Below are 25,927 nucleotides of genomic sequence, written 5' to 3' on the forward strand. Positions count from 1 at the left end.
TTGTAGATGTACCTTTTGCCCATTTTGTCCCCAGATGTAAAAGGGTAGGGGCCCAGAGGCCCAAATGTTAAAACAAAGGGCCGGCCGTTTCTCAGTAAATAAAGCAGCACTTGAGAATTATACTTCGACATTATGTACATGAGCCCCATAAGTCAAATATTATGGGCTTCAGGGCCCAAAATGTCCCCTAAAACAAAGCGCCGGCGTTTCTCATCAAATAAAGCAGCTTCAGGGCTCAGAATTTGTACACAGATTGCACCTGAGAATTATATTGATATATGTACATACGCCCTATAAGGCACATAATATATGGGCCCCAAGGCCCCAAACGCTAAAACGTAGGGCCGGTCGTTACTCAGTAAATAAAGCAGCTACAGTGCCCAGCTTGGGTCTACTGATGGCACTTGAGAATTATATTTCAACATATGTACATGAACCTCATAGTCAAATATTATGGGCCAGGGCCCCAAATGTTGAAACAAAGGGCCGACCGTTTCTCATCAAATAAAGCAGCTTCAGAGTTAAGGCTGTTCCAGTTAATTTACATACCTATTGCCTGTTCCATTTAATTTACATACTCCCTTCTGAAATGGCCACAAAATAGGCTGTTCCGTTTAATTTACATACTCCCTCTGGAATAGCTTTCCACAAATCAAATTTCATATTGTGAATTTCAATCTATGAAGTTGCATAGCTTCACTGTGAATAAGAGAGACTGACAACAGTAACCTATGGAGAGTAAGAGACTCCCCTGGGAGGGCCCCCGGGGTCGGATGACTTAACAAACAGACAATTCTACAGACAAATGTACAAACCTACAGATCATTTACCCAGCGTATTATTATATAGATATGTACATGTATGAACCCCCATATGTAGCATATTATGGACCCCAAGTTCCCTATTTACACATTTTCGCCCAATTGAGTGGTACGGGGGTGCAGGCTACATAAAATAAAGCTTGTGAATTGGACTTTCAGATTTTCCTCATTTTTCGCCCAATTGGGCGACTTTTTACAATTTCTTTATTTTAAGTGCTACGAGGGTGCAACCTACATTAAATTAGATCTTGTGACTTGGACTTTCACTTTTTATACATTTTCCGCCCAATTGGGCGTCTGTTACCATTTCTTTATTTTAAGTCCTCGATATGCCCTACACGTAGGCCTACCGATAACATGCGGGTATAGCCGTATTTGTGTATAAATATAATGCCCTCTAGTTTATATACACCCCTGTATGGGAGATTAAGGTCATGTATTCCATAAGGGGTGTACTTATTTCAAGAGGCATAGCCCGATAGATTACTTTCTTAATCCTGTCATGCCTATCATAGAAGATTTTAAAATCTTATTGAACGGTCCCTTATATAGGCCTATAGCTAAACAACTTAAAAGTTGTTTAGCTAAGGGGCCGTTCAATATTTACTCCTTTATTTCCTCGCTTTATATAGGCCTACCTCATATATAGATTCCTCTCATCTGATTGGTTAAAAGTGGAGTCATTAAAATAGCTGTGCCCCCTTTTTCTATCAAGATGACGTCATACAACAACTGTGCCCCGTGCACAGTTGATTCTATGCCCGGAAAATAATTGGATATTCGCAACCCCGAATACACAGATCGCTCGTATACATTGCGCACCCACTATACGGCCGGCGTTGATTACGAGTGTTGAGACTATCGCGGTCACAGTTCGCAATGAATTTGACCTCTCCTTGCTTGACGACGATCTTTCACCGGCCGCCGTAGTGAGTGCAGTGATTGTTTACAAAATGTTACATGTCAAGGATTTATACCTGCCAAATGTCACTTTTTAGACAAATTACTACGACCTGGAGACTCGGCAGTGTGTGATGTTAGCACAGAAACGGTAGGGTTGTTTTAGATTATGACATCGGCAGATATCGGTCCAAATTCTGCACCCTTGCTCTTGCAAGCACTGTCATGCTGTAAAGGCCTATGCAGTTAAAAGCTTGTAGGCCTTGTCAGTCAGGAAATCTTTTAACCAATCAAATGAGAAGAATCTATATTATTCGGTATATAAAACAAATATTGACTGCTTAATATTCGGGGCACAGTTTAAAATTATAGGCCCTCGGTGATGTCAAAACCATGACTATGCCCTCAGCTTCGCTTCGGGCATAGTCATGGTTTTGACATCACCTCGGGCCTATCATTTTAACTGTGCCCCTCATAGCAGTCAATATTTGTATAATGTATTTTTTTTCTGTGGGGGAGGGTCTTGAAGGAGATTGAGAGAGAATGTTATGTTTTAAATGAAAAAAAAAATGAGAAAACAACGAGTCCGAAAATTTTGAACGTAGGCTATGCGAGCGGTAATGGCGACATTTTTTTGTCGATTTTCTTTTTTGTGTCAAAACTCTCACCCTGCCCGGGAGTACGGTCCCTAAGTCACATTTGTAGGGAAAACACACATAAAACTGCGTGTTCACAATCATGACATTTTATACATGGTAGGCAAATACCATGCATTATCGCATTGGAATTTTGCTAATGTTAAACACCTGTGACGCTATTAAACGTTGGAAATGCAGTAATACTTACATATACACTGTAAAAACAGGGAGATAAATAATTGTATTCTATTCTACTGTTAACAAAGGAAACATCAAGGTAGACTGTTTAACTTTTCTTATTTCTCACAAAACTAAATCAAGAGGATCAAGGTTGACTTTCCCGACTCTGGGTGCCTTCACAAAACTAAATCAAGAGGATCAAGGTAGACTTTCCCGACTCTGGATGACCCAACAAAACTAAATCAAGAGGACCAAGGTAGATCTTTTACGACTCTGGTAAACTTTCCCGACTCTGGATGCTCTCACAAAACTAAGTCAAGAGGACTAACTTATAGACTCTTATGATTCTTCATGATCTCACAAAACTAAATTAAGACGATCATGGTAGACTTTTCCAACTCTAGATGCCCGCACAAAACTAAATAAAGAGGATCATGGTAGATCTTTTCCGACTCTGGATGTCCTCACGACGACCATTTCAGTTTCTTTCAATTTCGGTTTCTTTGACTAAAAGTCTCGTGAAGGATCTTATTGAACATCGAACAAATAAAAAACCGAACTGAAGTGAATTTGAACACATAGGCCTAAATATATATAATTACTAAAATTTTTGAAAATACATTATGTTAATGATGCTTATTAGTCTGCTAATAGTCGATTTATGACATATGGTTCAGTCGTTACTTGAAAACCATGAAGTCCATAAAAAAAGTAATTTTAACTCTCTCCACGCGGTTATCGTCTGCAGACAATTTTTTTTAAATAAAAATAAAATTCAGAATTGTACATTTTCATGAGCATATTTGGAATCAGCACAAAAAATGCATTAAAATGAGTACAAACAAGCCTAGTATTGGTTCAGAGCTTCTTGAGGTAGCTCTTGAAATTTTCAGAAAATATCTCAAAATTTTGACTTTTTATGTTGAAGCTTATCGCCAGCACACAAAACATTAATAGTGTTTATTCACTACGGTTTGATATTCTCTGTTTGCATAAAATACGCCATTAATAGGCCTACATCAACTGCACCGAATTCCAGCAGTCGACATGCACTTCATCCTACCAACTATTGTTATTTTAGCCGTAGCCTGGCTAGCTATTGTAACAAATGGGCATTAATTATCTTCGATGGCAAAATTAGAACCACTCTTGAAAACCGAAGAAGAACTTCTTAACTCCGTTCAGGAATATTTGCGTCATGAAAAACAACGACTGTTTATGGAAAGGTTTGTTTACGATCAGAGGCGATATCCTACGCTACCCATAATGCAATTCTCTCATTACATTTTCTGTACTGATTCGCTATCTTAAGCAACATGGGTCGATAGTGACGAAATATACAAGAATAAAGAGCACATCCAGATCTTGCGCAATGTGTTTATTACTTCACTATCGACCAATAATGTTTAGCCCGTTATCAATATGAAAACCAAGGAAACCTGTGCAAAGTAATAGGAGTGCCACGCCATGTAATGAGATGATGCGTCATGTTGCAAAGGATTCTGGGAAGGGTAAGATATCTTCTCTAGTTAGGTTTTTGTAATCAATTCCTGGTGATTTGCTTTCTTTAATAAAGTAAATGTATATATTCGTCGTTTGTTTTTTACATTTGTGTTTTGTTTATTTAAGGCTACATGCTCTTTTTGGTCGAAATTAAGTGAATATCATACGTAGCCTAAATGTTTATGATAATGATATTAAAAAAATGGGGAAATTTGAAGCTAAAATCAATAATTTATGGCATTTTATTTTAAAAAACAACCACACAACCACTACAACCACTTGTAGTAATGATCACTTTTTACACGCAAGTGTGTTCAAGTCCCCCTGCATACAGACATCGCCCGGTTAATAATTACATTATACAACCAGAGACACTGAAATGAATACACGGGATCGATACACGTAAATGTGCTATGCACGATTGATATTCATACCGGGGTGGAAAATGATGAATATCTCCGTAAATGATTTCGTATAAAGAAACCAGATGTGGTTCCTTGCACTTGAATATATATTTTTAACAGATATGATAGTCGTTAGTTTGCGCTTTGAGAGAGTAGCTTGCGTCTTGAGCTGAAAAAGTGACCAAAATTCAAGATTTTAAATAGCACAGCGTAGACCCTCGTGGAGGTAGTCTCGGGCCAGACTGTATGTGGCTATCACGAACATACAGGATCGACGAGTGTCAGACCGATTGACACAAACTGGCTGTGTAGGAGACTATCGTAGAGGCAGTCTATAAGCAGATGACAATGGCGATGTATGCTCGCTGACCGTACAGAGGTCAGTCACAGGCTAAGTCGGATGTCCTTCAGCCCACTATGCATTTAAAAACTATTAAACAGGTGGGAACACAATGGCCATGCGTGGCTGTGGATTCAACCTACCATGGCATTTTCTGCCATGAAGATATCGGGGCAATGACACTGTGCCCTGCCCGCCCATCATGGGTACAGGTCACTTCGACTTAGGCAGGGCCTATATGAAACGCGACTTAATATTAAATTTGTTAGCTACTGCCTACTGACACCAACAACATGTTATCGGTAATTCGAATATTTACTTACCGTCTGCGAATGAGACTCTTAATGTTGTCAATACCACCAAAAACTATACAAATGTCCTGTAATATAGACCTAAAACGGTCTCCATGGTTTATAATGAGATTTGCATATTCATAGAGGAAAACTTTCAACTTGTTAGATTCGTAGCAGGTTTCGTTTTTGAGTCAATCAATCTGGTTTCATGATTCGTATTCAGTATTTCATACTGCTATTTTTTTAGATTATGATTGATATACATAGGCCTATTGTTTGTTTGATACTTCATGTACATAGGCCTATTGTTTGTGTGATGTATTTTATATCTTGACGCAACACGCAATGCCAACATGGCAGCGAATTTACAGCGCTTTGAATCTTTGAAGATCTAGAAAAAGGCGCTATATAAATCCAAAATGTATTTTAAAAACTTATTATTCTATAACCGCATATTTTTTTCTTTACTAGAGTGACATATTTTGAAAGGATTGGGTCTAAAAAATCATCAACGTCGATAAAGTTTGACTTATCGGTTACTAAGAAGGTAGACATGCCATAGTCGATTTTTGATAAATAAAAATATGTTATTATTCATGATGAACGCATTCAGTTGAACTCGAAATTATACTGATATTTATTACATCAAAATACTAGTATAAAATGGACATCAAAAAGTTTATATAATTATATTTGTGACAGTAAAAGTAAAGTATACGTGGCTTATATTATTGAATGCAACATATCATAATGGCATAACTATAATGGTACTTCAATACTGAACAATTCTAATTTTAGAATCTGCCAGTTTATTAATCGCGAAAGCCCGAGTTAAAAATCGACTATGGACTTTAAATTTTAAACGGGACTTTGATAGGGCAAAGTCACTTAACACACCCTGTCAATCATACTTGTTTATCAAACCAATTAAACCGCAAGCAAGTACAAGACGCGCTCATGGAGAGTTTTAAGGGCGGTATAGTTGTGTACCAAAACTACATGGTACACAACGATACCGCCCTTTATGTTAACGGTGCCCGGAGGATTTAAACCATAACGAGATCTGGGCGACCAATCACAAGCCAGATCCATTTAAAGATGCATTACATCATGGCCAATTTTAGTAGGCCAGAAATCCGACCATCTCATCCATAGACAGCCGTGTTAAGCATGTAAACCGCAATCCAAAGTCAGTAGTCCACTTGGGAAGCTAACAAACAGAGGGAGTACGGTGACTGAAAAGATCAGATGTGAAAATCTATCAATTGTGCACAAATTAATTGAATCAGATTTCTAAGCTTAAATGCAATAGCCAAAGTATGCACAGTTGGCAAGTGGACTACGGAGAAGTCTACTAAGAAGGTCACCCACATCTATTTGACCCCGCAAGAAAACCTCATTTGAGTCCATCACGCTCAGTCAGTGTTGCCGATACCTTACAAGTATGGAAAGACGCACAACTGCGTGGCGATTGACCTCCTAGTCCGAGCAAAACGTCAGCTACGTGTAGCCAACGGAGAGACACTTTATAACCCATCCAATACTTATAGATGTATGTTGCTCCATCAACTCGTAAAGAAAATATACTTTGAAACAATATCCAAAACCGGGATCTATTTAAGTTAGATATTCATATGAAGAGTCTATGAAGCCGTGTTAAACGATCTGATGTTATAATCTGAACTTGCACAATTTGGCGCTTTAAGGGGGTACTACACCCCTCAATAAATGTGTGTCTTTTTTTGCATTTTTCTCAAAAACTAATAACACAGTGGTAACAAAAGTTATGTATATTATATAGGGGCAAGGAATCCAATTACTACACTGGAATTTCAGTGACCCAAGACAGGTGGCTCGTTATTTATGATAAGAAATAAGGTACCACAAGGATGTACCTAATTTCCTATCATATACTGAACCGCTTGTCTTGAGTCACTAACATTTCAGTGTAGTAATTGGATTCCTTGCCCCAATAATATACATAACTTTTGTTACCAGTGTGTTATTATTTTTGAGAAAATGCAAAAATAGTCTAAATTTACCACAGGGTGTAGTACCCCTTAACCACAGTGTTGACAACATTGTACTCTATTAGTCAATGATTTCTATACACATTGTTCTGGATCGATGAGGCCTCGAGGATACAAGTTGTGAATGACACTCTATGCTCTTTAGGCCGGTTCACTGAAAATTACAATTAGTCAAATTCGATGAAAAATTTGTCAAACAGGGGATATAAATTTGTCATTCAAGGTAATTTGTCGTTTGACTATAATCACATCTATTCGACAAATTGTACAAACTACCAGACAAATCATTTCATTCGCATGACGAATCAAAATTAGTGATTGACAAATTTTAATGATTGACAAATCTGCGTGAACAATATGTATTGGTCATGACGAATCCAGTTCGTCAGGAGATGAAGAATTGACAAGTTAATACACGTATGACGAATCGTGCCGACAAACTTTGTTGAACACGACTAATTAAATTTTATAGCTGACAAGTTCCATTGACGAATTAGCTAGAAGCAACGGGTTTCCGAGCCTACGTGCAAGACACCGCGTCGCCATTACCAGCATACATGAGCATGCAGACGATATACGTGAATCCCGGTTCGTGAAATTTGTCATCTGATCTATAGCTTGGACAGGTAAGAATTTGTTTTTTGCCATGTTTCAATTGTAATATTTTGCACAGTGACTTTTGTGCACTGTAAATGTGACAACTAAGGCTGAAATTTTGGACCAAACCATGAAAACATTGACACGATGATTGATGTACGGCACCACACATGCACACCGTAGGCCTACTGCACTTAAGCTTACCGTGCACAAAAGTCACTGTGCAAATTATTACAGTTGAAACATGGCAAAAAAAACAAATTCTTTCCTGTCCTAGCTATAGATCAGATGACGAATTTCACGAACGGATTCATGAATAATCATCTGCATGCTTATTGCATGTAGGCCTATCATTATGCTGATAATGGCGGCGTGGTGGCAAATCACTGTCACTAATTTGTTAAGTGACAAATTAAACAAGCAAGCATGACAAGTTATTTTTTTGACATGCATGACAAATTAATTTTCTTGCATGACAAATTATTTCAGAAATTTGTCGTTTTAGACACTTTTTGCATGACAAATCAAAATTAGTCATACGGTGCATGTTCATGACAAATTATAGTTTGTCGTGCATATGAATGACAAATTGCATGACAAATTATAGTTTGTCGTTTTAGACATGCCGTATGACAATTTTTTATTTGTCAATTGACTGAAGTATATTTTCAGTGTTCAGTGTGTATATTCGAAGGTGAATCTTCGGCTTCGAATACTTTTTAATCGTCAAAATATATGCGGCTTCGAATATAAAACTATGAACGGGAGAAAGATATATTTCTACAATTCACAGCGTTGGCCGACTGTTAACAAGTATTGCCCGTTGACCAAGGTAAGCAAATATTAGAGAATTTCTTTAACGAAGTCAATAAAATCATAATCGTCGTCGTCGATCTACTCATATCTGAGTATTCGTGAATTTTCTGATGAAATTTCTCCACTCATGTCGATCTTGTGCTTGGTGTAGCAGCTGTAAATTGATATTTTGGATAACGAAACAATCCCATCTGTCCACCTGAGTCTCTGTCTTCCTCTGCCTCTTTTCCCTTCAACTTTTCCAAACATTATCACTTTCTCTAGATTAATTCCTTCTCGCCTGGCAACATGTCCAAAATACTGTAGCTTCTGTTTCATCACTGAGTTGATGAGTGAGACTTTCTCTCCTATTTCATGTCGAACACTCTCATTTGTCCTTTTGGCGGTCCATGGGATGCATAGAAGTTTTCTCCAACACCACATCTCAAACGCTTCAATCCTTCTCTGATCTGCCGCATTGATCACCCACGTTTCACACGCATATGTTGCGATCGGGAAAATCAAAGAGGAGACAAGTCTAATCTTTGTTGACTTGCTGATGCTTCTGTCCTTCCATAACTTGTGCATGGTGCACATTGATGTTTTGCCATTGCTATGCGACGTCTGATCTCAGTAGAGCATCCGCCTTGGTTTGAAATCATGGATCCAAGGAAGTTAAACTGTTCAATAACCTCAATTGCTTGGTTTCCTGCATGAATAGTGGTGTTCTCTTCTTGTTGGTTGATGACCATCACCTTGGTTTTGCTTACATTTAGAAAAAGGCCAAACTTTTCACTCTCCGTTCTCACTCTTTCAATCAGCTCCTCAAGTTCACAAGCACTGTCTACTAGTAGGGTAGTGTCGTCCGCAAAATCATAATAGGTAAACTCAATTGAGCTATTGTCATAATAAATTAATAAATAAATAAATAAATAAATAAATAAATAAATAAATAAATAAATAAATAAATAAATAAATAAATAAATAAATAAATAAATAAATAAATAAATAAATAAATAAATAAATAAATAAATAAATAAATAAATAAATACGAATTTGTGGAACGAAAGTTGTAACTCTGAGTTACACGTAGACCCTCCCTCGGGTCCATGGAGAACGACTGGTAATGTAGATTATACAACATTAAATAAACCCGTTTAGGAGAGCTATTATAAAAAATAAACAAGTTGGTCTGTAGATTAATTGAGTTTTCGTCGACACACAGTGCTCTAGGACAACTATAACTTTGTTGTCATTTATAATTAGGGCTTAGTGGTGTGTTGTTTTAATCTTTGGAGTGAAGGAGAAGGTGGTTTTCAGGTGGTGTATGACGTGCAGTCCCTAAATTCAGTAAATTTTCATCGTCAACCGTGTAATTGAATGGGATTATTTTGAAATTTTAAAACGCTTGAAATATCACAAACAAATAGGCCTATGTTGATAAATAATATAAATACAAGCTAAAACCGTTGGGGTTCGATAATGAACCCCACAAAACTAACCGAGTATATGGAAAATGTCATACGGCCGGGCGGTTTCACGAGTTGCCGGCTCGATCATGTCATCCGCCGCCTGGTGGTTTTAGCTCTAATTATTTTACCCACAGATGGAACCCAGACTGTGGGACAGTCTAAGTTTCACGCTAATGCGATCATCAGACAACTGAGGGCTATACGCTACTTACAGTAGCCTACTCGCCTCGGACGTGATAGAGAAATTTGATCTGCCGTAGTAGAGGGCGGCATAGGATGGGTATTGCGGACGTGAGAGAAATATTTACGTAATATCTTTGGTGAAATTTGCGAGGTTGAACTTGTTCTGGTGTCGGCACTTTGATACTAATTCCGATCTTCTGTTGAGTAGTCTTCCTTTGTCCCCGTTGATGATTGATGAATAGCTTCTCCGTTAGACATAAGTCGCAGCGTTTGGTGCCATTGTCGTAAAGCGCGTGCTTTCGCGGGGATAGACCATGCGATGGTGTATTCCTTCTCCTTCTTCTTTAGATCCCATACATACCGTGATAATTCAGTGCAGTTGCGTTGTTGGTTGCGACATTCTTGCTGTACGGTGGATTAAACCAACTGATGTTGCGTTTCCGGTTTATGGAATAAGCCAAATTTGTTGTGTTTGTGGTCAACATCACAAAGTTCGACATAAAGTCATGATACTTGAAATATGACTTTATCCTCCTATTATATAGAACTACATGTTAAATGGCAAAAATATAACCAGTTATAGGGTTTCTTTCACATTACTTTGTTATTTCAGCACTAAATGGACAGAAACCCTTCCCGACAATTATTACTAGGCCTAGTATTATTTCAGAATTTTGAGTATTGAATAACAAATTTAATAGTTGAAGGAAATCATAGGCCTAGTAGCCTTTATTGTTTATTTATTGCTCTGCTGTTTTTGCAGTGTATATTATACTGTATAATGAAAGCATGACTAAAAAATGTTATGTCTCAAAGCCCACACGCGAGGTCATTTTTTAAGCGTGTCCATCTCAGCTGAAACGGCAAATTTATTTTTATTTCCCTTCTTTTTTAGTTTTTGCCGTAAAATCACGAAATTCTGAGATAAAATTGGAAGAAAAGTTAGGCCTACTTGATTCGAAACTCGTACTGTTTAGGTATCAAACAATTGATATAATTTGTACTTCAATAATGTAAATCAACAACAATTTTATCCTGTGTAAGCCTACTTTTTAACACTCGAAATAATATCTTAATTCAAAAGTGCGTGTTAAAAAAATCTTTAAAAAAATAAAATCTAAAAAAAAAACCCTCATTCCTCATTTCGGTTTTGAAACTGCCATGGGCTTTGAGGCAGTTTGAGGCATAACAATTTGGGTTTATTTTAGCCTCATAAGAAAAAAAGAAAAAGATGGAGGGGACAGTTTTTGGCACTCCGTTTCGAAATGTTACCTCGAGAGCTCTTAATTATTGCACAGAGCCTTATAACTATCCCGGATAACTGTAGGCTATGCCCCTATGTTTTAGAGGTTATACCGGTACGTAGGCCCTATGTGTCTCTTCTATGGGCTCTTCTCTTTCCCCTTTTAGTATACCGGTAAGTCCCTCCCTTTCTTTCTCTCCCCTCCCTCTCCATCCTCCTTCTCTCTCTCTCCCCCTCCCTTTGAAGGGGGGGGGGAATCAAAAGACACATAGGCCTACAGTAAAAGAAACAGCCCCCAAATACACTATTAATTAAGCAGCATTAGTAGGCCTACATGGTCTAGCTTCAAGTAGGCCTACTAGTGCAACAATACAATATAATTACCCCATTATTTAAATACTTAACCGGGTACAAATCAAAGAAAACTATAGTAGCCTACAATTTTTAAACGAAAACACTTTAAATACGCAACGCAGTGTCATGGCCATCACTGGCTGCCATTCTGTGGTGGTGCCGGATGTGGTGCCCCGAATCAAAAAAGGAAAAGACTTTCACCAAAAAGGAAAGTGAATCGCCGTCGGTGCGGATGATGATAAATATTTATGTTTATGAATTTAACAGATTATTCACAATAGAATTTCAGACCGAGTCATACGGAAGCAACACAATAGAAAAGTAAGTACGCCATGTGAATTATGAGTTTGTGATCACTTATGTAGGCCTATCACTCGTACATGATCAGTGGGCCGGGCCTAACCTAAGCTAAGTTACATTATGCATAATGATATTCATGGTACGGTCGCGGTTGTGATTAATAAGCCTAGGCTAGGCTATATTGTAGGCCCTACTCATGGTATAGCCAAGTCAAGGCATACAATAGGTATCAATCCCATCATAAGACCAGAAGGTCACTCCCGAGGTCACTCATGCTTCATAGTCATAGGGTCCTAGTCCTGTTACTTACTAGGCCTACATGACCATTGATATGATAGACTCAGAGCTAATAAAGCCTAAATAGCGCCATAAAAAGGAGACTGAATGTAGGCCTACAAAACGCGATGTATTTTTAAAATATCGTATAACATAATCATCATCATGATCATGACCATATCGTTCAGTCTTCTTTATAAAAGACTGAACGACAGGGTTCGCAAGTTTTTGCCGCAGGTGGAAAAAACCGCGGTCTTTTAACCGCGGTTTTAACCACTTGGCAAAAACAGTTTTTGCCGGCAAAAATGGCAAAAACTAAAAAAGGGATTTATAGTTCAGTTTTTTCATCTCAAAACAAATCATTAAGTTATAAAAATAACTTCCAGAGTGTAACAAGGCCAGATTTTGTAATCATAATTTCATAAGCAATATATTAAGAAATTAAAGGCATGCGTTTTCATTGCTCTAAAGCATTTAATCGAAGTGTGGCATGTATCAAATTCAAAACTTTTTCATTTTAAGGAATTGATGAGACAAAAAATATGTTGAATGATTCATTAAAAGTTGTGTGTTACTGTTTATGAGCTTTCTGTGTCACTTTTTAATATTTGAGTGACTATATGTGAGTTTTTGCCAGTTTTTGCCATTTTTGCCGGTTTAAACCAGGCAAAAACTGGCAAAAACAGTTTTTGCCAGGTTTTTGCCACTTTGCCGGCAAAAACAGTTTTTGCCGGCAAAAACCGAACCCTGCTGAACGATGTGGTGATCTTCGACTAGGCCTATGCTTATGCTTAAACCAAGAGCTGTAGGCATTCTTGTATTGTTTGTAAAATGTTTTGTCAAATAAAATACATTTTTAAAATATTATGTATTCATTTATTTTATTTTTGTCTCTTTCTGTTTGTTTAAAGTAATCAGAAAATATCATAAAAAAATATTCAATAAAGATCGAATCATCGTATCGTGTCCCTGCTGGTTTGATTAATTATTAATATAGCGCCACCACTTTTCCCGATCGAACGGTTCACAATCACTATATACTTCGACCTGACAAAGATGAAAGACGACCGAACTTCATTACGTATTCATGATATCTACTTAATATTCATATTGACATTTCGAGATAAATATTCATATTAACATTGCGGACCAATCAGAACACTTCAACGTAAATCAGTCTTACCAGTTCTGAATGCATAATTAGGGCTTGATCTCTTAGATAGATGGGGTGAGCAACGAAGGCAGTTTTTATCTGACCGAAATGTCACACTGTCGCTAGGGCAGCCTGGTCGCTAGGGCAGAGTGACGTCGGAGCAAGAGCTTTAGGTAAACCTGTATTATCCGTCAATTTCTCCGAATTATGTTGAACAAAACTCATTAAAATTCTAATAAAAATAAAAATAATGGTGTCAAATGTGTATTTTTAATGTATAAATTACTGTTATACCCCCACTGTCATTAGAAATTGCCTATTTCCCCTCTATCGATCGCTAAAACGATAAACAGAGGGCAGTATCATTCTATTAATGAGAATTAAATACTGCCCTCTGTTGGCGACTAAAGCAGCACATCTGCAGATCACGGCTGAGATGTTATAATGTGAATGTGTGACACTCTTCCATGCCAAATTTGCTAAGCGATTTTTCACGACTAAGAGTTACACAAGAGTTACAGTGACGTCAGCAGCATCTTACTTACCATACTATAATACGAAGGGGTATGCAACACGTTATCACGTGACCCACTTTGACCAATCATATTACGTGAAATACATAACTTTATCGGTTCATTTTCTGACAGTTTTGTCACGTTCCATGACCTTTTTCTGCGCGCGTCATTATGAAAAAACGCAAATTTCAAGGTCATCGAGGGATGTAAACAGAAAACACGGCACATGTGATATGTCAGCGCTGTGCTAATCACCGGGAAAACAAAATTGGTGAGTACTGTCGGTTTTATTCAATATTATTATTATTTTAGTAAAATCTAAAGAGGGTGCAGATGTAATTTGCATGAAATTTGGGCATCGATAAAGTTGATTTTGAGGGCTTTTCGGCGCACAAGTCATGATCAATGCATTGGATGGTAAGCTTACCATACTGTCATACATGCCATATCCATGTTACTTCATGAATAACAGTACTTCACATTTAGTGTTCATCATGTTCAATGGATTCAATGTGCGTGTGTCATGCATGATGCATGGTGTGCATTGAGAACTGTGCTGTATTAATTTTGAGGTTAATGCTTGCGGATTTTACTGGCACATTTGTGGTTTGGACTCCCCTGGCCTGGCGCGCATGCTGGTATATTAATTTTGTCAACAAATGTGGCGACATCACCACATGACCAGGCCGTGCCCATGTAATCATGGTAATGATGTATATGAAAGGTGAATTCAAATTTGCCATCAAACCGCATCATTTTATATATCAAATTAAAGCCCTTCGGCCTTGAGTAAAGAAAACCAAAACTGAAAACCGTTTTGTCATAGCACTTTCCATAGCAAAGTTACATCTTGTCAAAAGATTGACTTTCATCAAAAAAATTCAGCCAACATATTTAATGCATCAATTAAATAACGACACGGCATAGTCTCATGATCGAGAGTGCAGCTTTTCTCTGTGGAACTATTATTCACAATCCCTCTAAAATTCCATGTGCGATTGTCTCATAAAAAAAAAATCATTTTGGGTCAAGTGAAGTAGGTATAGACAACATAAATGTAGGTTTCCTTGAAAAATCTTTTCTTTTATCATGTTTAATATGGAGTGACATGCATTGACGACATCGCCGTCGGGGCTGGTAGTAAATTCCAATTTTCTTTGCTTTACCTCAGTTGTTGTGTACACGCTTAATACGCTACATCATGGCAACAGGTACGCATTACATGTACGCTCGAGCTTGGCCAAGTAGAATTACTTTATTTACTTGTAGGTCATGCCTGTTCCATGTGATGCTATGCTATGGCATACAGCTTCTTTTGGTCGATTGAGGTGTGCATGTGATGATGAAATGATATATGAATCATGGGAAACTGACTTCCTAATTACATTGTGAAGAGAGTCAAATCTGCCAGTGCAAAAGATTTAAGAGTATTTTGAAAATGTCCTTCCCATTTGTTACCAATTATACAATTGCCTGCCACTGACAGTGGCGTGCATCGTGGCCGCCTAACCCGGGGGCTGAAGAAGAAAAAATTTTGCCGTCCCTTCCTTAACAGCCCGAAAAGGTTGACCCAATTTTTTCACGGTCGTTTGAAAAAGTGAAGAGCAAAAAAAAAAAAAAAAAAAGGATTTTAGGCGCTAGCGTCCCAAAAGCAACCTTTTTCACAATTTTTATGCTTTTTCAATTTTTAGCGCCTTTTTTTTTTCTTTCCTAATTCGTTTTGCCACCCCTTCGTTTTTGCCACCCTTGTTTTTGCCGCCTTCTTCTTCCGCCGCCCTTCGTTTTTTGCCGCCCCTACTTTGACCGGGGGCTGGCACCCCCAAAATCGCGCATGCCTGAAGATGCAAAAAGATTTAAGTTAAAGGTAACAGTTCTTAGCAAATTATTCCAAGACCGTATCATGCGTGTGTGGTACAGCGCGCAGACAAAGATGGTGGAATGGGGCATATGTACTATTTGTAGCGGGTGCGAAATGACACTGTGCCCCACTGGGGCCAAAATGGATAGTTTTTAGTTTGGTACCGTTACCGTACCATCATGATTTTCCTCGTATTGGTCCTATGATCAGCTCGTATTCACAGGCAAGAAATTGGGCTGGGACTTTACCAGGCGAGGGCCGGGATTATGTTGTAACTCACCGGGATTTTCCAACCAGTAAAATGGGATGTGAACATGGCTGTGGTTTGCTAGTTAAGGATGCCCACATTTTAATATGGGGTGGGGAATCCTATCACTTGGCCGTACTTAAGCCGTGGATGTATATTAATATTCACTGAGTCGCCACATTAATATTACTGTTCATATAAATCCATGTACAAAAACAAAATCTTGGCTGTTGTTTCCACATATTGCATTAGGCCATGTATTTTCAATTTAGCGTGTCTTTAAAGTATAGCTTGATTAACAAGACCACACTGGCTTCTTGACATGCATGTGCAAACAAGAGCCTGCTTTACGCTTTTAAATTATTTATGCCAGATGTATTGTTTTTTATTTTTACGTTAATTATTTTAACCACCACCGATTAATATTTATTGCTGGTAGATTCATTGAAAATGTGCCTAAATTGAAATCCCTACTCATTATTCTATAGCAACACCATAGAATTTATATTTTAAGTTTAAAATAAAAATTTGGTAAACAACTGTTTTGATATGAAGTTGAAACTTGTCCCAAAAAAATAAAGAAAAAAAAAATATATATTTACTCTCAATTATTCTCTCTGCAGGAAACTTATTTGTTTACATTTCTAGCTGCTAGCTGTGAATTCCTGAAAATTAAAGATGTGTAAAAATCTAGCTTTCATAAGGCATATTGGAATTGCCAAATCAGGGAACCTATTCTATTCAATTGTAAGGATCACAAAAATATAAATATTGCGCCTCTACTATGGAAATAATGATGTATATTAAAGTGGAAAAAAAAGTTAACAGGTCAAGTTCTAATGGCAATTGCAAATCGGTTCTACCTCGGTAATTATACGTCACTGTAGTGATAGTAGTCACTGCTACAAAATATTATTCTTCTCTTTTATTATATTTGCGTCCAAAGTTTGCGAAAAAATCAAAAACTTGAAATCAAATACAAATTTTGAGTTTTATTTTCTCCTTTTGTAAAAAAATAAAATAAAAAGAGATAAAAAATGAATTTCTTGATTTTCAAAGAGGACAACGCATGATTTTACTAGCAGCGGCAGCTTAAGACACAGGATTTAATTAAGATCGCGTTAGGATGATTGTCAAAATGGGGGTGGGGTGAAAATTGAAAAATATTTGGTGAGGCACCATGAGGGGTGCCCAAGAAGGGTTTCCCCTTGGAGTCAGAATTTTTTTTCAAAATATAGGTCACAAACACCAATTTTCCCTCTATTTTATCAATTTGTTTGTTTTAATGTTTGTTTGCACATAGAGATATTGACATGGCCAAGGAAATCAACCCTGCACTCTTCTTTGAGAATCTGCAACAGAGAATTGAGCGGCAAATTGAAACAAGAATGCCTTCAGAAAAAGTTGCTGGAAGTGGAATGGGTGCACCAATGTATGTGGTTATGGCAGAGTCCATTTGAGAAGTGGAGGGGACAGTGTCTCGGTGAGTGCACACAGTCACAGAGCCTCTTACATGGCTTTCAAAAGAAAGAGAGAGTGTGAACTGCCATATATGCCAGTGCCAGTGGCTATGTGAAGCACTTGCAGCCAACTACACTGCATCCAGTAACAATTTGAGAGATGATGTAATAGTTTGCAACTCTCATAATTATACATGCATGTAGGCCTATAAAATGCTCTTTAGTTATGCTTCAAGTGCTTCACTAACACAATTTAAAAATCCCCCTCTCAATGTCGGCCTAATTTCACAAGCAATGTATATTGGGGAGATAGTAGGTGTACAATATACTTATTTAGTTTATTCAAGATCAATTTTAGAACGATAATTCATGTTAAAATCATTAGGTAAACTAAAAACTCTCGCTAAAATGACGAACTATGAACTAGAAACACTGACTTCTGGTTCACTTCCGGGTTTCCAATCAAGAATAAAAAAAAAAAGTGACACTATTATCGACCATGTGAGCAACTTGGTAAGCTTACTACACAAGATGGCATGGAAATATCGGCATTTTTGAAACATCTTGGTTGAAAAAAGTGGTGGGGGCGTTTATTTGAGGGGGGCGACTATTTGACGAAATACGGTATGTATGCAATACATGCCCAAGTCCCTTCATTGGCTTGGACCTCCACTCTATACAAATAAACAAAAAGTACACAGAAAATAGATTCAGGCATTTGTTTTTGAATTCAAGCAATATTTTAATACAATTTTTGCTATCATTCAGTGTATAAAAACATTTGCAAATGAACAATAAAATGTAAAAATGTTACATTGTATCAAGCTATTTAAGTGTGTAATTTTGTCATTGCTATCAGTAGTAGATAGCAAAAAAGGCTAAATATGATACCATGTAAATTAGCTTATAAATGTGCATAGTAAAACCCCTCAAAATTGAATCAAACCTGTCTAATTATGTTTATGTTTACCAGTATCCAAATTTATGATATATTATATTAACATGTAAACATAAAAATTCTTTAGAGTGCACGCCAGTGACCAGTAAATAGGAATCTCCTAAAATGTACATTTCAGAGACAGCAAGCTATTTGTGAGTCGCCATAAGCTATAGGGTGATCTAGTCATCAATTTTCTGAAAAAACCCGATGGACTTCGTATGATTTCTCTGGACTAGATGTCTTCAGCTGACCTTCAACTTGCAGAAAGTGTAAGTTTTGAAGAGCTGAGTCGCTCTGAAGTCAAGAAAATGATGTTTTCGGGACCATGTTTGTACAGAAAGTCAATGGAGGCTATTTACTGGTGTGCTGTGTGCACCCTTAATATATCAGTGTAAAGCTTATTTTGAGCAAAAATGCTTATCCATTATCTCACAAAGTGAAATTGCCGCCAACAGCCCATTTGTGGTGTACGGTCACATAGCAAAAAGAAACATTTTGTCTCAAAAACAAGAGATTTATAGTTATTGTCTCTCACTGATACCATCATATCATCACACATCCTATATAGCACCTTTGAGAGCAATATGGTGCATTATTGTACTGATTTACTATTTTGTGTTTCAAATTTTAAACAACATTATGTGATGCGATCAAGCAAAATCAGCGGAACCTCGGAAATATTGATTTTGAGATATAGCTAAACAAAGAAAATATTTCCTTTTTTGCCTCTTGTTTTGGAAACTCCTTAATTGCTCATATCTTTGGAAATGTTCCGACTGATTTTGCTTGATCGCATCACCTACATTGCACTGGCCTGGGTACCGTATATGTAGGACATCATGCCACAAAATGATATGTCTGGTCCTCACCTCATATACTCCCAAAGTAAAAAGTTAACTTTTATGCAGTTAATAATCACATTGCCCATGTTCTTATTATTTCAGATCTTCATGACTTGCTCAGTCAATTGAAGAAAGTTGACAAACATTATACAGAGACAGAGAGAAATTGTGCAGAGGAACTAAAACAAAAGGTAAAGTCAAGGGTGAAATTAACTGCTTTTCGTCCAGAACTCAGTTTTGGAGAAAAAAAAGTGAGTCATGGACCTAGTTCACCAAATGTTAGCTAGAACCAGGATTTACTCTGAGCTTACCAGGACTCACTTTTTCCATGTTTTTTAGGGAATTTAAAGTATTTGGAAATGCTATCTAGACAAACCATTGCCAGCCAGGGGTAGCATAAAATGTCAAAGATTAAAGGATCCAAATGGACCCTTACAGTAAATCCAAAATTAAGGGTCAACGGTAAGCAAATTTTAGGTTCCAAAACCCGTTCAATATATTTACAATTAAAAATTAACTTAATGTGAAATGCATTGTGTAAACTAAATCAAACCATTAGTTGAGCTTAGCTAACATGCGGTTAAAATCTCTACATATTCTGCTCTGTATTTGTCAGGAAATACACAGTATTAACAGTGGCGGCACCAGGAATTTTTTTCAGGGGGGGCATTGGGGTGCAAAAGTGAATTTCGGGGAGGAATCGACAGAAATTTATGTAATTGGGGTTTTTTGCCTCAAAACTAGGGGAAAGAAAATGCCCCCACTTCCCTCCCGTAGAGCTGCCACTATGTATTAAACAATGTCTTTAATGCTTGGTTGGTAGGTATGGAGAAGAAGAATTTTTGTGGAAATTTTATTTATGCTTGCCAAGTTACTAAAATTCATTCCAAGAGTCAAGAGAGAAATATTCACATGCGATGATGTGACTGGGTTTTCGAAATAACAGAGGACCAAAGAATGTACAGAGTAAAGTGAAGAGGGGTAAGGTACATGGTGGGGAAATAGTGAGGGTGGTGGGGTAATGGGGTAGGATAAGGTGGTGATTTAGGGATTCAATCATGTTTCACCGTTGTTTGTTACAGATTAACAACGATGCGTCTAAAACAAACTTGTGCTTCAAACTACATATTAATATTTTTAAGTTGCCCATGACATGGTGTATTATTTCTTTAAGGGGGTACTACACCCCTGCCAAATTTTGTGCCCATTTTTACATTTTTCTCAAAAATTATAGCGCATTGGGGACAAGTAAGATATGTATATTATAGGGGCAAGGACTACAACTACTGCACGGAAATTTTATTCCAACACAGACAACAGTTGTGGAGTTACAGTCAAAAATGAGGAAAACCAATATTTGATCAATAAATCAATAACTACTTGCCCTGAGTTCCTGAATTTTTAATGTAGTAGTTGTAGTCCTTGCCCCTTTACATATCTTACCTGTCACCAATGTGCTATAATTTTGATAAAAATGCAAAAATAGGCACAAATTTGGTCAGGGTGTAGTACCCTTAATGCATTGCAATGGTTACAAATCATGATGTAAGTCTCAATAATATGTAGTTTGAAGCACAAGTTTGTTCCCAATTCACATACACATCGTTCATCCTGTCAAGTTTGTTTTGATCCAAGCGAGGTCATTTTAAATGTCGCGCCAGTCTAATTGGACTGCTCATGCACATTAGGTACAATTAGTTATTGAAGCAGACAATTGGGTTGCTTGATCTGAGCATGCATGCACATAAATCCGTAACAGACCTGGCTCATTGCACATGGTGAATTCCGATCCCTGTTGGGTTTTTTTTGTCTCAGGTGCTGAGGTAATAGTAGATGGTAATGTGGTTATATAATAGTGGGTGGCGGGGGTAAGGGTGGTGATGGAGTAGGGTTGTTGCCTTGTCAGGGTAAGTTGGTGGCATGTTAGGGTGGTGGGGTAGGGTTGTCTGGGTGGTAATAGTGGGTGGTGATGTAAGGTTAGTGGGGTAATAGTGGGTGGTGGAGTCATAGTGGGTGGTATTGTAATTATAGTTGGTGGGGTCATAGTGGATGGTGGTTATATTTCCCCTACATGTAGTCCATACTTGACATTCTAGTCAGAACAGATCGAGAAACAAAGTCAAAGCCAACACATGACTCAACCAAACAATTTGTGACACCTATCAACTTAAGTTGGTAAGTTGGTGGCGGGTTGTCTGGGTGGTGGTGTAAGGTTAGTGGGGTAATAGTGGGTGGCAGGTTAGGTGGTGGGGTAGGGTTGTCTAGGTGGTAATAGTGGGTGGTGGTGGTGTAAGGTTAGTGAGGTAATAGTGGGTGGCAGGTTAGGGTGGTGTGGTGGGTTGTCTGGTGATAATAGTGAGTGGTGGTGCAAGGTTAATGGGGTAATAGTGGGTGGCAGGTTAGGGTGGTGGGTAGGGTTGTTTGGGTGGTAATAGTGGGTGGTAGTGCAAGGTTACTTGGGGGTAATAGTGGGTGGCAGGTTAGGGGTGGGTTGGGTTGTCTGGGTGGTAATAGTGAGTGGTGGTGCAAGGTTAATGGGGTAATAGTGGGTGGCAGGTTAGGGTGGTGGGTAGGGTTGTTTGGGTGGTAATAGTGGGTGGTAGTGCAAGGTTACTTGGGGGTAATAGTGGGTGGCAGGTTAGGGGTGGGTTGGGTTGTCTGGGTGGTAATAGTGAGTGGTGGTGCAAGGTTAAGTGGGGGTAATAGTGGGTGGCAGGTTAGGGTGGTGGGGTAGGGTTATTTGGGTGGTAATAGTGGGTGGTATAGTGCAAGGTTACTTGGGGGTAATAGTGGGTGGCAGGTTAGGGGGTGGGTTGGGTTGTCTGGGTGGTAATAGTGAGTGGTGGTGCAAGGTTAGTGGGGTAATAGTGGGTGGCAGGTTAGGGTGGTGGGGTAGGGTTATTTGGGTGGTAATAGTGGGTGGTATAGTGCAAGGTTACTTGGGGTAATCATGGGTGGCAGGTTAGGGTGGTGGGGTAGGGTTGTCTGGGTGGTAATCAGTGGCGTGCCGTGGCCGCCTAACCCCGAGGGGGCTGAAGAAGAAACAATTTTGCCGCCTTCCTTAACAGCCCGAAAAGGTTAACCCAAATTTTTTCACGGGCGTTTGAAAAAGTAAAGAGAAAAAAAAAAAAAAGGATTTCAGGCGCTAGCGCCCTGAAAGCAACATTTTTTCAAAAATTTTTATGCTTTTTCAATTTTGTACGCCCTTTTTTCTTTGCTAATTCGTTTTGTCGCCCCCTTCGTTTTTGCCGCCCCTGTTTTTGCCGCCCATTCTTCCGCCGCCCCTTCGTTTTTGCCGCCCCCTTCTTTGACCCCGGGGGGCTGGCGCCCCCAAAGCCCCCCCAAAATACGCGCATGGTAATGGTGGGTGGTGGTGCAAGGTTAGTGGGGTAATAGTGGGTTGCAGGTTAGGGTGGTGGGTAGGGTTGTCTGGGTGGTGGTGGTGGGGTAGGATTGTCTGGGTGGTAATAGTGGGTGGTGGTGTAAGGTTAGTGGGGTAATAGTGGGTGGCAGGTATAGGTATAGTGGGGTAGGGTTGTCAGGGTGGTAATAGTGGGTTGTGGTGTAAGGTTAGTGGGGTAATAGATCCAATTTTTGTAGCTTATAATTGATGATATTGTGCTCCAAAGCTGAAATAATGCACTGATAGAGACTTTATGAAAGATTTCCAAATATCTGTGAAGCCAATGGTGGCGAAAGCGCAGGCAAGACTAGTGATTCAAGTACTGTTTATGTGTAAAAAGGCTGATGTAGTAAGCATGCTGACAAGCACCATTAAATCACACAAGATTGGGTGGATTGGTAATTGTGGTCAATACTTAATAACATATATATTAATGTGTTTTTACTTTTTCTGTCTACAGAAATTACATTGAATGTGAATACTACTTCAGGCTAGACAGCTGGCAGCGAATGCAAATGTATTCTTTTATGCCAAAGAAGGTAGGTAAATTATAATATTCAAATTTATCACAAAAGTCTGGTGACTTTTTTCCTCAAAAAATGTAGTCGGAACAGTATGCTGAAATGGTACTAGATCTAGCCAACACACAGTCACCATCAAAAATGGCAGCCTTTTACGTAAGGTTGGCTTGAAAACAAAGGCAGACCTGAAGGGGAGAATCTTGAGTAGCAGCTTACTGATACACTGAGGTCAAAGGTCATTTGACATCAACTTTTAAATATGCTGAAAATCTGGTATCACAGGAACAGTTCACATCCAATTGCAATCAAGCTTGAACCAAAGCTGTATTATGGGAGCTTTCATGTAATGGGGCATTCAAGGTCACATATTGGGGTCAAAGGTTATTTGAGGTCAACTTGTAAAATTGGCTTGGAAATGAACAAAAGTGTTTAAAAAAAAAAAAAAAAAATGTTTCACATGAATATTACTATGTGTAGTGCTCACTACTGATATCTTCGGATGACCTATCTCGGACCGCTGTCCCAATTTTTAATACCCTGCTCATGTACAATATTTGCAAAATTATAATACACTTAGGAAAAAAAATAAAGGTATTTTTTATGGTAACGTATTTTGAGAAAAACAATCTGAATTTCCGCATTTCTTTTTTGGCCTTAGCATTGAAAACAAGCTATAATATGGATATCACAAACAGTGTCCAAATATAAAGCGTGGTCACTGATAAAAAGGGTGGGTTTAGAAATCAACAATTGCAATCTCAAAGCTTACTGCAATTTCCAATTGAATGGCACTTAAATGAAACAAAAAACACATTGAAATCCCATTCTGTTCTCTTTGGATGCAATCTGCACCTCCTGGACCACCATAACCAGTTAAGTAACCACGCATAGAAAGGGTGGGTTTCGGAGTTTTGGTATAAAGGGTATAAAATAAAAAGGGTGGGTTTGAAATAAAAAAGGGTGGGTTGTATCACCACTGCCAACTATGTGTACTGACTTAAAAATCTCTTTAATCTCAAATTAACTGACTGCAATGCAATGTACATGTACTCTTTATTGAACATATCTCAAGAAGAAATTCCTTTCATCAAAATAGTCCACTTTTTTTTGATAGGTAATGCTGCACTTTGTTCTACTGGTGATTTTGTTACTGTGAAGGTGCCCAGCTGGGTCAGAGAGGCAATGTCACAACAACAATTATCTAATACATAGCTTGTGTGAGTATAATGACTATCATGATTCTTAAATGATCTTAGTAAATTTTAACAAAATATCACTATAATGTTAAACTGTGATATGTTTGATGCCACCAAGAAATTGATGTATTAAATGATATGTATCTATATTGTAATTAAAAAGAAATAACATCATGCTTTGACTGCAATTATATTTTGACAAAAACCCAAATACCACAGTATCATGTCATGTACGTACACCTGGCATGTACACAAGAGAAGTTCTTCATTGGTTGATCATCAGGGCAGTGACCTTCAGAGCCTTATTTCACCATATATCAAGATGAGCACTAAATAATTGCTGAATGTATTAATGTAAATGTAATAGTAATGGCTTATTGTCACATTTGTAAGTTTCTAAAGTGGCGATATTCTCATTTTTCTGTATCTTTATACAGGTTGTGAAAAGGACAGATGACACAGTCCAGGTCAGATTTATGGAGAAAGTATCTCTAAAGCCATCAAGTGGAAGATGTTGTTTATCTTTTGCAACCTCCAGCTATTGCAATGAAAGGCAGGGTTGTAGAAAATATGTTGCTGGTCACTTCTCCCTGATAAAGCAAAAAAAAAGAATCATATTAATCAGACAATGAACATAGTAATGGATAATTATATGATTATATAAATCAAAATAATTTGTACACTGCACACAAATTTTATTTGAAAAGAATTACATGTACTGGTCACAAATTATGTAAACAGTAAATTTATATAATGCAGAACCTCATATATGTTGCTGTGCGATTACTCTCTATTCCCCATTCCAGAAAAATACAGAACTAATTTTTTCGGATTAAAAAAAATATTATCCAGTTTTGCCAAATGTAACATAGCTAAATCCTAATCCTTTAGTTAGTCCTAACTGGCAATATAAGTCAAAGTTTAATATTTTTGCAATTTGTCCCAAAACATGCAATTTTGCATGTTTTCTTACAATTATTGTAGTCACAAAATTGTAAGTCTTGGCACAAGTCTAAGCATACAAAATCTTGAGTGTAGGGTAAGAGTTAGCTCTTAATTTTAATATTAGGCCAAAAAAAATAAAGGTTTGTCTGCTCACGAGTGGTTTGAAAACAAATGCGAAATGTTTTTTATTCCTGACTTCGTATTTTTATGGTATTTTGAAGGGAAAAAAATCTGATTTTCGCTGAATTTTTTTTTGCCTTATATGTTATTTTTGCTAATTGGTTACGAAAAAGATTGAAAAATGTGTTTTCCAAAAATTAGAATCAATACATAACTTGAAATTAGCCTTTAGCCAAGTCTTTGGGCTTGATTGTCGACACAGAATAAGAAAATGTTTGAAAAACGCCCCAAAAATGCATGTTTTTGGTCCTTGTTTCCCAATATTGACCAAATATTAAAATTTTACTTTCATACCTCCTGAGAAACAAATAAAGGAATAGGATCTTGCTATGTTTGAG

At 37.8% G+C, this 25,927-nt stretch overlaps 1 protein-coding gene and 1 long non-coding RNA gene across 6 annotated transcripts in view; both read left to right on the plus strand.

The window, feature by feature from the left end:
* The first annotated feature begins 3,563 nt into the window (after nucleotides 1-3,563).
* Nucleotides 3,564-25,927, plus strand: part of LOC140135695 (uncharacterized) — a 45,737-nt gene continuing 23,373 nt past the window's right edge. Inside the window, exon 1 of the mRNA XM_072157287.1 lies at nucleotides 3,564-3,765. Coding sequence (XP_072013388.1) covers nucleotides 3,668-3,765 — 98 coding nt within the window. The 5' untranslated portion in view covers nucleotides 3,564-3,667. The remainder of the gene's footprint in view (nucleotides 3,766-25,927) is intronic.
* Nucleotides 14,172-25,081, plus strand: LOC140146006 (uncharacterized). 5 transcript variants are annotated; one of them, XR_011858169.1, is made up of 6 exons: nucleotides 14,172-14,268; nucleotides 17,406-17,585; nucleotides 19,447-19,535; nucleotides 23,208-23,286; nucleotides 24,383-24,485; nucleotides 24,902-25,081. It is a non-coding gene; the product is annotated as an uncharacterized lncRNA (long non-coding RNA). The 5 variants fall into 5 exon arrangements; XR_011858170.1 differs by lacking the exon at nucleotides 17,406-17,585 and having other exon boundaries at nucleotides 14,179-14,268; XR_011858171.1 differs by lacking the exons at nucleotides 14,172-14,268; nucleotides 17,406-17,585 and adding an exon at nucleotides 18,056-18,186.

This window comes from Amphiura filiformis, chromosome 2, assembly GCF_039555335.1.
Source record: "Amphiura filiformis chromosome 2, Afil_fr2py, whole genome shotgun sequence".
Lineage (NCBI taxonomy): Eukaryota > Metazoa > Echinodermata > Ophiuroidea > Amphilepidida > Amphiuridae > Amphiura > Amphiura filiformis.